This window comes from Pipistrellus hanaki, assembly GCF_964339955.1.
Source record: "Pipistrellus hanaki genome assembly, chromosome: 2".
Lineage (NCBI taxonomy): Eukaryota > Metazoa > Chordata > Mammalia > Chiroptera > Vespertilionidae > Pipistrellus > Pipistrellus hanaki.
The window spans coordinates 191936160-191948416 of record NC_140504.1 but is presented as its reverse complement, the minus strand read 5'-3'; the positions used below and the strand labels follow the sequence as shown (position 1 = coordinate 191948416).

General features: G+C 40.1%; 1 protein-coding gene across 1 annotated transcript in view; it reads right to left on the bottom strand.

Moving 5' to 3' along the window:
* Positions 1 to 12257, bottom strand: part of FBXO42 (F-box protein 42) — a 67156-nt gene that overhangs the window by 37904 nt on the left and 16995 nt on the right. Inside the window, exons 2-3 of the mRNA XM_084875332.1 lie at positions 10131 to 10397; positions 7660 to 7776 (exon numbers count right to left, since the gene is read on the bottom strand). Of these exons, the coding sequence (XP_084731458.1) occupies positions 7660 to 7776; positions 10131 to 10380 (367 nt within the window). The 5' untranslated portion in view covers positions 10381 to 10397. The remainder of the gene's footprint in view (positions 1 to 7659; positions 7777 to 10130; positions 10398 to 12257) is intronic.

The window sequence follows — 12257 nt, the reverse complement described above, 5'->3', positions numbered from 1 at the left end:
TAACTCTGGGAATAACCCTTCCTTTTTTCCTTCTTAACTGAGCCCACCCTATAGGCCCTTTAAGGAATCTCTACACTAGGAAGACCAAATTAGGATGAGTTAAGAGCCAATAAAACAGTGTGTTTAGTCACTTACACCTAGTAATCTCAATCAGTGAAAGAAGTACATCCAAACCATCTGACCTCTGACACTGCAGTAATAGAGCTGCACACTTTTTAAATTAACGAAGAAATTAAAGAGAATAGAGATATAAAGAAATGAAATACTGTCGCCCGGCAGGTGTGGCTCAGTGGTTGAGTGTCGACCTATGAACCAGGAGGTCAGGGTTCAATTCCTGGTCAGGGCACATGCCTGGGTTTCAGGCTCAATCCCCAGTGGGGAGTGTACAGGAGGCAACCAATCAATGATTCTCTCTCATCATTGATGTTTCTATCTCTCTTTCCCTTTCCCTTCCTTCTGAAATTAATAAAAAAAATTTTTTTTTTTTTTAAAGAAATACTGCCGTAACCCATTTGGCTCAGTGGATAGAGTGTCAGCCTTTGGACTGAAGGGTCCCAGGTTCAATTCCAGTCAAGGGCATGTACCTTGGTTGCAGGCACATTCTCAGAGGGTGTGCAGGAGGTAGCTGATCAATGTTTCTCTTTCATCGATATTTCTAACTCTCTATCCCTTACCCTTCCTCTTTATAAAAAATAAAAAATATATTTAAAAAATAATAAAAATAAAAAATATTATCTAATCATCAATAGGCTCACACCTGCAAAATAGTCACTATATTCCCAGAACTCAAACACACTATAATGCAGGGGTCTTCAAACTACGGCCCACGGGCCACATGCGGCCCGCAGAGGAGTCTGATCCGGCCCGCCAGGTTTTTTGGGCAGTGAGCGCAGCCGAGGTGTTACAGTAGGAATTAGTAGTCCGGCCCTCCAGCTCTCTGAGGGACCGTGATCTGGCCCCCACTTTAAAAAGTTTGAGGACCCCTGCTATAATGGTATATGAAGATTTAAATGATCTCACAACTTCCACTGACTGTCCTTGTCTTTGAAAATAAATTCTAATCTATATCTAAATCAGTTTTTTTATCCACATCCCAACAATAAAGTCTATTGAGAAGTAAAATCCTATTAAATTACATTGCCCATGTCTCAGATTTATTAAAAACTACAAACAGCAAAGGATCAAATTAGATGACATTAGACAAAAAAAAAAAGAGTAATTACTGAAGCCATATTTTAATCTCCACTAGAGGAGCTAAATTAAGCTTCAGATAGTCTGGTCTTTCATACCTTTCTTGAACTATTCCATCAAATGGGAAAATTTTGAACTGAATCAACTAGTGACAGGCAAAAAAGAACATTCTTTTCCTTTTGATAATCCATACCTCCAGGACAGAAATTAGCAATGTCCTATGGCTTATGAAACCTTAAGTTGTGTCCATTTTAACAGTGTTTAATAAACAAGTTCATGATTTCATAGCTGAAAGAGTCAGAGCTCATTTATTTGCACCATTCCTCAAAGATCAACTCTTAGCAGCTGCTTCCTTCCTGTAGCCAAAGCGTGCAGTGCCTTTATTTATCAGAGAGGTAGCACACATTCTTCTTCTCTATTTGGATTGAAAACCCAGCCAGCAGCTGGGCCCCATGAGGTTCTCAACCACGTGTATTTTAATCCTATACTAAAATAAGGCATTCGGCATTTTCCTGCTTCTCTTTGAGCAAACAAAGGTTTCTGCAAGAGGAAGGCACAGCCCAGACTCCGCAAAGATAATAGGACTGAAACGACAAGTTTCACACACTTTATTTTCAATGTCCAGCAGTCAATTATCAACGAAGCTTGGAAAGGAAGGGAGTCAATTAAGGCAGCTAAGTTTAGAACTCAGATATAATGGAATGAGAAAATGGCCACTCAAATATTTTAGGCATCCTAATGAACTTTGTTTAATGTCTATTTTTATTTAAGACACTATAGGTTTGGGTGAGAGTGGGGAAACCGGACAAGTTCAATGGGTCTTGTAGAAAAAATAAGAAAATAAGCAAATACCAGTGCTCAGATAGTCATTTCCCTTTTACCAACGTTCTCCACCCAAAGAGAATATTTTCCTTTCAGAACATCTAGACCATTGGAATGTACCAAACAAATGTTACAGTTCATAGTACAGTATGAATACTCTGCTAAGAAATAACGTTTACTCCAACCGCTAAACCTCTTCAACCTTTGGAAATGGGCTTGATTGTTCCATGAACAATTATTGCAAGACACATACCACAAGTTAAGACCTAATAATAATCCCTATTCAAAGGCAAGTCAAATATTACAATTACACAAACAGCAAGCGAATGAATCTCAGCATTCTGAATACTTCCCTCCTATATTACATTCCTCTCAAATGTAAGATCTTCCAGTTGTTTCATATTTTCCATGATGCCTGGTAGTCACTCAGTAAATGTCCACTCTAACTTTTGCACTTTCGGTTGTTAAAAGTCTCTTTTGTTTCCCCCACTTGTCTCCAGAGAAAGGTCCTGAGGCATTTATCCCATGCTTAAAGAGACTATGCTGTCATGTGTCTCACATCTACAAGCCAGGACATATTTGATAGGGCCTGTAATTACATAACTATGGAACAAGCAAGGTTGGTTACCCAGTCTGGGCCTGCTGGCTATTGCAGGAACACAATTTGCATGTGTGTGGAATGCTCTGACCGTATCTGGAGCCTAAACACTAAAACTTTTTTCTAGGCATGATGCTGGGGACTCAACAGACCACTACATCCATTTGAAAAGGACACCCTACAATCTGAAAAGGACCGTCTAATCAAGGCTTGCATGATTGATCACGCACTCACCAAAAACAAAAAAAAACAAAAAAAAACGAAACAAAAAAACACAGGAGAACTGACTTTATTTTACTTCCCCTGCCTTTTTTGTCCCAGATATTTTTATTTATTACTATTTTTTATACTTAGGAAAGAAACAGTACTGCTCATATCTCTGTTACATTTAATTTCACAGAATTTAATAAATTATCAACTATAAACATTTTGCAGTTTAAAACATTTTTTAGCAAATCTTCCTTTAATTCAATTTCCTAGCAACTCAATCTGCATGTTTCTCATTCATGGTACATGGGTGCAGTCCCTAGGCATGGCCAGCGATGTAAGCGTGAATGTCTGGTGTGGAAGGGCAGGTCCCAGCTGGCCTCTGGACCCTGGGCAGCACCTGGGCCCCAGCTCGCCCACCTCCGCCCGAGTCCCCACGCAGAGATGCAGTAAGTGAGGCCAGAAGCCGCAGGCCAGGGCGCAGCACAGGACACCCACCGGTTCCGCACAGAAGCCAGGTGGGCAGCACGCTCTCTCCCCGCCAACCTTGCAGACCACTTCTGCGCGAACCTATGGGGAGCCCAACTGGCCCCTGTGGTCCCAGCGGCCGCGAGGCTGCGCCTCCTTGCAGGCGCCCAGCATCTGGAGTGCGACCCCTGGTGTCTCGGGGGAGGGTAGCAAGGGAAGTGAGAGCAAGCTCAGTGGACACCTGCATTTTCACCATACCTCAGTCCTGTTCCCATCACCCCCGACCTCAGGTAACAGAGAGGTCACAGCGCATCGCCAAAGCCTGTCATTTTCCATGCCGCCCCCTGGTGGCCAGCACACATCATAACAAGCGGTTGAACTCCTGGTCAAACTCCCAGTCGAATGACTGCCCAAGGGGACAGGCTTTTATTACATAGGATAGGGGAAGGTATGAAGTGTATAAGAGGAGTATAAGCAGAGGAAGAAAGAGTTTAATTACCATGGTGAGGAATCTGAAAGTAGTTTTTGAAGATGGCTTTTGGCTTTGCTTCTGAGATAGATTTTAGAGGATAGGACATTTTCAGTAAATTAATGAGGGACAACCAAGACTGGGACAGAAAAAGAATAGGAGGAAAAGGGAAAATGAAATCAGGGCATCCAAGGAAAGTCATGAAGTAGGGGGTTTAAGACATGACAAGGAGCCTTGTGTGGTCTGGCTGCGTAAGGAGGCAACAGCACTGTTAGGCTGAAAAGGTAAGGTGGAGCCTTGAAAGCCAGTTGGAGTGGGAACTTGACGTGTAGTGCAACGAGGCCGAGGCTTTTTGGAAGAGGAATGAGAAGGCTGGTTTTATGTTTCAGATTTGCTCTGTTTCCTGACAGGAGCTCCTGTCATTTCGAACAGGCCAATTCTTTATGTGTGGGATCATCCCAGTCACTGCAGGCCATTTGCCTGGTCTTTGCCTAACTAGATGCTTATAATGCTTTCTAGTCGGGACAATAAACAATGACTTTACACATTTCCAAATACCCTAAGAGGTAGCACTGTCCCAGTTTTAGACATGATTGCCAACAGTGTCTAATCCAGATTCAAGTGAAGAGAAAAGGCAAGAAGACTATTTAGACAAAACTTAGGAAAGATGGAATGATTAGATTATACATGGGAGTAATGGTAAAACAAAGGAAACATGAAAGAGATTGCTGAGACAGAATAAAACCAACAGGATTTTACTTTTATTGTTGGGAGAAAGAGGAACTGAGGATGATCCAAGTTTTCAAGCTTGTATAATTGAAAGCATGATAAATGCCATTAACTAAAGTAGGGGGAGGAGAAAATTTGGAGGGTACTACTGACTTCTGCTTTTAGCTGACTAAACATGGAACATCTGTGTATCTCTTCAGAACTAGGAGCAAAGAATTAGAAATGCAGATCTCAAGCTCAACATGAGCTGAGTATAAGAAATAAAGTTGATCTCAAGGTATAAATACAGGGTTGAAAGAAGAAGGAACTAAGGGAAGAAATTCCTTGTTTAAACCCTATTTCTCTGTAATAGTTTTCTTTAGTTCACCAGCTAGATAACATGTAGATAGATGGAAAGAAACATGAGAGACCAAAAGAGACAATAAGACACAGAGGAACTTCTTTAAAAAATCTATAGCACCTTTTTCCAGATTTCAATTGGATATGAAACAATTTTTGAGTAAAAACAGTATCAAAACCCACCAATCTCTGAAATTCTGGGAGCTTACTCATTGTACTATTTCTTTCTATTTCCCCTTTAAATAAATACCTCTATTTTATACTTTTTCAAAAGTAAGTTAATGGAAATAAGTTTTTCTCCTTTTCTCATCAGAAAGCTAAACTATTGCTATGATAATTATTCACCTCTGAATATTTCCTACTTTGGTTTTTATTTCACCTAGATTCATTCTATTTCCCTCACAGTTTAAAAAACTAAAAGAAAAAGAAAAAGAAAGAAAGAAACGCTGTCTCTACTTCTTATACCAATTATCTCTAGGTAACTGAAGTTATTCCTCCCTCAACAATAAATATTGGACCTAACATAGAATCCTACCATAATTTCATTAAATACTAGTGGCCCAGTGCACAAAATTCGTACACAGGGGGAGGGGGAGGACTGCACCCTCTCCAATCTGGGAACCCCTCGAAGGATGTCCTACTGCTAGTTTACAGGGATCGGGCCCAAACTGGCAGTCAGATATCCCTCTCACAATGCTGGCTCCTAACCACTCCCCTGCCTTTCTGCCTGATTGCTCCTAACTACTCTGCCTGCCAGCCTGCTTGCCTCCCACTGCCCCCTTCCACCACCCTGCTTGCCCCAAAAATGGCCCCGTCAGCCTGATTACCCCCAACAGGCCCCCCTGTGCAAGTGTGCTCGCCCCCAACTGCCCCCCCCCCGGCCTGCTCACCCCCACTTTCCCTCCCCACTGGCCTGCTCACCCCAAACTACCCCCCCCCACTGTCCTGATCAACCCCAACTGACCCCCACTGACAGCCTGTTTGCCCCCAACTGGTCCCCCTGCTGATCTGCTCACTCCCAACAGCCTCCCCCCGCCCCCCTCCCCCACCAGCCTGATGATCCTCACTCCCTGGTATTTATACATTTGGTCAATCTCTATGTGACCAATAAAATACAGCAGAAAAGACAGTATTCATCTCAGAGATTAGGTTGTGAAGGACACCATGGCTTCTGTTGGTGTCTGTCTCTGTCTCTCTCAGATCATTTATTCTGTGGAAAACCAACTGCCAAGTCGTGAGCAGCTCTACACAGTCCATGTTAGTAAGGAACTCCTCCTGTCAGTTACTTGTTTGAGCTTGGAAGCAAACCCCCAAGGCCCCAGTCAAGTCTTCAGGTGACTATCTCTCTGGCTGTCAGACTGAACGCAACCTCATAAGAGACCCTGAGCCAGAATCTCCTAGTTGAGTCACCCCCAATTTCGTGAACCCCGGAAACTCTGGTAGATAACAAATGCTGTTTTAAACTGCTAAGTTTGGTGTATTTTTTATGCAACATAGATAACCAATATACTCTCCTTCCCCTCAAGAGTTCAAAATATAGGCTTTTAAAAAAATACACACATTTATAAGCTAACAATGAAAGACATTAAGTGCCAAATTAGAATTCCAGGCAACAACATAAACATAAGCTCAGAACAGAAAAATATTTCTTATAAGCTAGGGAGTTGAGAAAAGGTTTCATAAAGGAGCTAGAACTTGAACTGAATCTTCAAGGAGAGGCAAGCTTCTGCTAAGCGGATAGTAATATTCCAGGGAGGAAGAAACTAGTATGGCAAAGTGATAGCTTGAAAGAGGAGAGCTCTTGGGAAAAGTTGGGAGGTGAAGTGGTGAATTGAGACATAGGTCAAAAGAAAAAGGGCTTTGAATATTATACTAAGTTTAGCTTTTAATTGTAGGCAATAGACAGGCACTGAAGTTTTTGAAAAGGGAAACAATATAATTAAAACAGTAATTATGAGAACTTTCTCACTCCTCTCCCTCAGTGAGCTATCTCTTTGCAGACCCATTAATAAATGCACCTTTACTGGCCTAAGATATACCACATCTCAATTTCACTTTGATGGAAGGATATGAATCACAATAAAATAAAATGTGTCTACAAAAATCAATTAAAATAGTTAATTCTAGCCGAAACCAGTTTGGCTCAGTGGATAGAGCGCCAGCCTGCTGACTGAAAGGTCCCAGGTTCGATTCCGGTCAAGGGCATGTACCTTGGTTGCAGGCACATCCCCCATAGGGGGTGTGCAAGAGGCAGCTGATCGATGATTCTCTCTCATCGATGTTTCTAACTCTCTATCCCTCTCTCTTCCTCTCTGTAAAAAATCAATAAAATATATTTTAAAAAATAGTTAATTCTAGAATAACTTTAAAACTCTATCTATTTTCCAGGGACATTTTATTTATAATTTTACTATATAAGTTTATATTTTATAATCAATAATCTTCAGTCAAATTCAGTGTTTGCTGAACATACACTATGTTAAAATAGTTATTGTAAAACTCTAGAGAAAAATCTAGAAATACTCTCGTGTACGTCGTTCCTTTGTTTTCATCTTACATTATGTCAGATGTTTAAGAGTCTAAGCATAACACCTTGACATCTTTGGAGAAATACTACAAAAAAAAAAAAAAAAATCAATGAAAAGCAGAATATAAAATTATACCAAAATACCAACAATGTATTTAGGCTCATGCTCTTCCCTAATTCTGATTGTAAAATTAATACTAAGTCCTCATTTTACATTTTCATCATTAAAAAGCCAGACAAAACACATGCCTCAAAGTAGTCTTTGGAAACACAGGCAGGGTGGGATCTGCTTTCTCAGTAAATACTTACTGTGTGAGAACCGCTGAGTGATCGGGGTTCCAGGATAAGGGTAAGTCCGACTCTCCCACTGAATGTTTCCTTCCTGAACAGCCTTTATGAAACCATGATAACACTGGTGAGCTACACCTAAAGACAAAAATAACAAAGGCCTCAGCCTAGACACTTTACTTGTAAATCAAATTATTAAAACAATTTAAGTATTTTGTAACTTTTATAAAACATAAGTTTCTTTGAAGAACTCCAAATTTTTTTTGATTTTTCATTCAAAGAAAGAAAACAGAGACCTGGCCTGGTAGCTTAGTTCATTAGAACATTGTCCCAATATGCTAAGGTTTCAGGTTTAATCTCTGGTCAGGGCACATACAAGAATCAACCAATAAATGCACAAATAAGTGAAACAACAAATCAATCTTTCACTCTCTCTCAAAATCAATAAATAATTTTATTTAAAAATAAAATAAAGTCATAAGAGTTTTAAAACTGGAAGATCCAATCCTTTCATTTGCCAGGTTCAGGAAGGTCAAATGACTTGCTCAAAGTTAGAAAATCAGCTCACTCTGTAACCAGCTCCCCTTTATGTTATATCATGATGCAACACATCAAAATAACTGATATTATTTACTCCAAGGCAAAGGGGCTGGTGAACAATTTAGCTGAGTGATAAAAGAGTATGGTAAAACAGTACCTGGAATATAGTAGGTGTTCAGTAAATATCTATTATTAGGCCATGGCAACTAAGCATTCTCCATCTTAAACAAGGAGATAATAATTAGTTTATAATGGATTGTTATTTATAACTACATTATTTATAATTAAGAAAGTCTTTTAAAAAGTGAAAGTGTGCCCAGCTTATATGGTTAATGATTGAGCACTGACCTATGAACCAGGAGGTCATGATTTGATTCCTGGTCAGGGCACATACCCAGATTGTGGGTTTGATCCCTGGTGGGGGGACCAGAGTACAGGAGGCAATCTACTGAGAAGCAACTGATTGATATTTCCTTCTCACACTGATGTTTCTCTCCCTCCCACTTCCTTTCTCTCTAGAATCAATGAAGAAAAACAAATACCACTATCCTCAGTGAGAAATAAATAAGTAAATGCCCGATAATACATTCATACATGTGATTAGATCACAGCCCCTCATCCAAAATTCTTCCTCCTCTATTTAAGAGGTAAAACCATCTATTTCCACAGTATAAGGAGCCAGTCTCTCCTGAAGTGTCCACTAACTCTCCTGACAGAAGCAGGTTGTGCATACTAGTACTACCTGTTATAAGCAGCTTCAACACAGCTAGTCTGTAGACTTCAGGTAGGAGTTGGATAAGTGACAAGATCACGTTCCCCATGAGAACCCCTCCGATGCCAAAAAAAAGCTTTTAAGGCTGATTCTTATATAAATGTTTTTCGCTTTCATATTTCTGGCTGCCTTGCTCCACCAGGAAAGAACCAATTGATAGAACCTTTGCCTTAATAAAAGATTATTATTAGTGTCTGTCTCTGTCTCTTTTTCATTCAAGAAAACCAAGATGGCGGCATAGGTGAACACCTAAACTTGCTGCCTAGCACAACCACTATAACTGCTATCAATTAATTAAAAATTACAGCCAGTAATTTCAACATTTAGCTACAGTTGAAATCTTGATTAGAAAATAAAGAGAGAAACTCATTTTTAAAAGTAAAAGATATCCATAAGGCCTGTGTTGTTTAGAGATAAAATCAAAGGGTAAATGCTTTCGCTAATCTAAATTTGCCACAACTAGCCACTTTGAGAGATAACATGGTATCATCATGGACTTTAAAGACAGACTGCCTGTGAATCTTCGATCCTCCATTTATTATCTATGTGACTGTGGATAAGTTACCTAACTGTACCTCAGTCAGTTTCTTCATCTATTATAGCATGCTGAGAGGATTGTAAAGCAGTTACAATAGTGCCTGACAATGGTAAGAGCTATCTTAATGTTAGCTATTACTGTTATCCCATATCCCTACTTTGCCTGTTCAAGAACAATACAATTTACCAGATCAACTCTAAGAATATGCAGAAAAGAAACTGCAAAATGATTAAATACTATAGTATTCAAGCTGTTCATAAAACTATTTAGGATAAAACGAAAAGGGAAATGTACAATATTAACTAACACTAAATTTTAGAACCACAGTAAGTTTAAGGAAGAAAAGAGAAAAAAGCCCTGGCCAGGTGGCTCAGTTAGTTGGAGCGTCATCCAGTACAACAAAAGGTTGCAAGTTCAATTCCCAGTCAGGGCACATATCTAGGTTGCAGGTTTGATCCCCATTTGGGGTGCATGGAGGGGGGCAATTGATGTTTCTCTCTCACATCTTTTTCTCTCCCCTCCCCCACAAATCAATTTTAAATAAAAGAAGAAAATAAAATTTGGGGTTTAAAAATAATTCATTCAAACACATTTTAAATAAATAACCTTTCCACTGTCCACTGTCCCTCTGTCCCCCAGTACCTTTGATAAGTCGATACCATTGTTTGCAGACAAGGGCTGCAGTTTTGTGTTCTTGGTATGGTGAAAGAAAGGACAGGATGTATTCCAAAACCTCTTCAGGCAACTCAGACATGGACCGATTATGTCTAGTCTCCTCAACCTCCAATATTGGGTGGGACTCCTCATCTTGCTCCATTGTCCCTTCTAGCACAGTTTCTTCTTGGTCCACCGCCATGAAACTGTCATCTTCACTGTCCGAGGAACTGGCCATGACATTCCACTCGACAGCTATCGTGGGAAAGAAACAAACATCAGTATACACTGCTAGCAGCTCTGAAATAACATAGGCATGTGCACCCAAGTTGTTCAGGGTTTGTCTGAGACCCTCAATATGAAATGTGTTCTCTAGCACTTTCATATACTACTTGTGAGCCACCTTAATTAGATAGGCACAGCTAGCACCAAGCCCATCCCAAATAACTAACAATCCCTTAAGACTTCTGGTTGTATTTTTTCTCTCCACTGAAAACTGATAGGTACAACTATATTAGTAAAACCAGAAAACAGGTTCTCTAATTCCCCTGACTCAGGATCTGACGGGAAGATAGCAAAGGAAGTAACAATTAGCCCCTCTTAGCCAGTAACATAATTTAAGACCTCACACTTAGAAGGAAAAACTAATCGTGGTGCTACAAAGAGTAATAAGAATATTCTGAGACCATAGCCAGTGAATAGAGCCTCTGCTTGCAGACTGAAAGGTCCTGGGTTTGATCTGGTTAAGGGCACATGCCCAGGTTGCTGGCTCAGTCCCCAGTAGGGGGCATGCAGGAAGCAGCTGATCAATGATTCTCATCATTGATGTTTCTATCTTTCTTCTTCCTTCCTCTCTGAAGCCAATAAAAGTGTGTGTGCGCGTGCGTGCGTGTGTGTGTGTGTGTGTGTGTGTATATATATATATACATATATATACATATATATACATATACACATATATATATATACATATACATATATATATATTTTTTTTTAGTATTCTGTCCTAGCACTGGCCTGTGGACTGAAGGGTTGCAGGTTCGGGGAGGAATCAAACCCGGGAACCTTAGGTCCGTAGGCCGATGCTCTATCCACTGAGCCAAACTGCCTAGGGCTCCAATACCATATCTTGATAGACTGTGAGCCTAGGGTCTGCTTCAGAACAAACTGAATCATAAAAACTGCAAAAGGATATTTTCATTACTATTTTTATCCGCAAACAAAATAAATCTGTTTGGCTACATAAAACAATTTACTTCTTTTCCAAATCTCAAATTAGCAAACCCAAAGAAAGGGCTCATACTTTTGTTAAATCCAGTTTTAAGCAATTCTCACCATTTGCCCATTTCACTGTCTACACAAGCACCAAACCCTGTGCCCCTGAGCGCATGTCTGCTATCTTGGCCCTGAACACAGATGCAAAGCCTCTGATTACATGCGCAGCATCAATTTGCACAGCCCTTCATTTTCACTTTCTTGATTAGGTAATGAAATCATCACTCATATTCCCAGAGGACATGGAGGAGTTCTGAAACAGTTTTTCATTTTTTCATGCCAAAAGAAGCCCTACACAACATTTACATGTAAGTGTATTAATTTAATGAAAGTGATTTTCATGAAAAGTCTTTAAAAGGAATTGTCTCACCCTTCACATTTGTGTTAGGCCTTCTCAGTTTCGACAAAGTGAGAAACCACAATTTGAAGTCAACTTACTGGACTATTGAGGGCAGAGACCATTTGCCTAGGCACCCTGTCTTTCTAGCACTAGTCATTCAGATGAGCCAAGGTTTATTGGCATTTCTACTCACAAAACCCTTGTGCTGACTTCACATTATTTTATAATAGAAATGACATCATTAGTAGATCCAGGAAATAGCAGATCCTACCCTTATATGTCACTGGATGTTGTCAAGATGTCTTATTGGTCAGAATGAATATACTTCTATGGTTCCTTGAATTTTGACCTTTTAAGGTGTACACTGGCTGGCCTGAGAGTCTGCTGCCAGACTCATGACCCACACCACACCCAATGACCCCTCGCTAATTCAAGAGGAACAGTACTGAAGAAACCATTTAACAGGCCCAATAGTATTTTTTCCTTGAAAAATTACTATA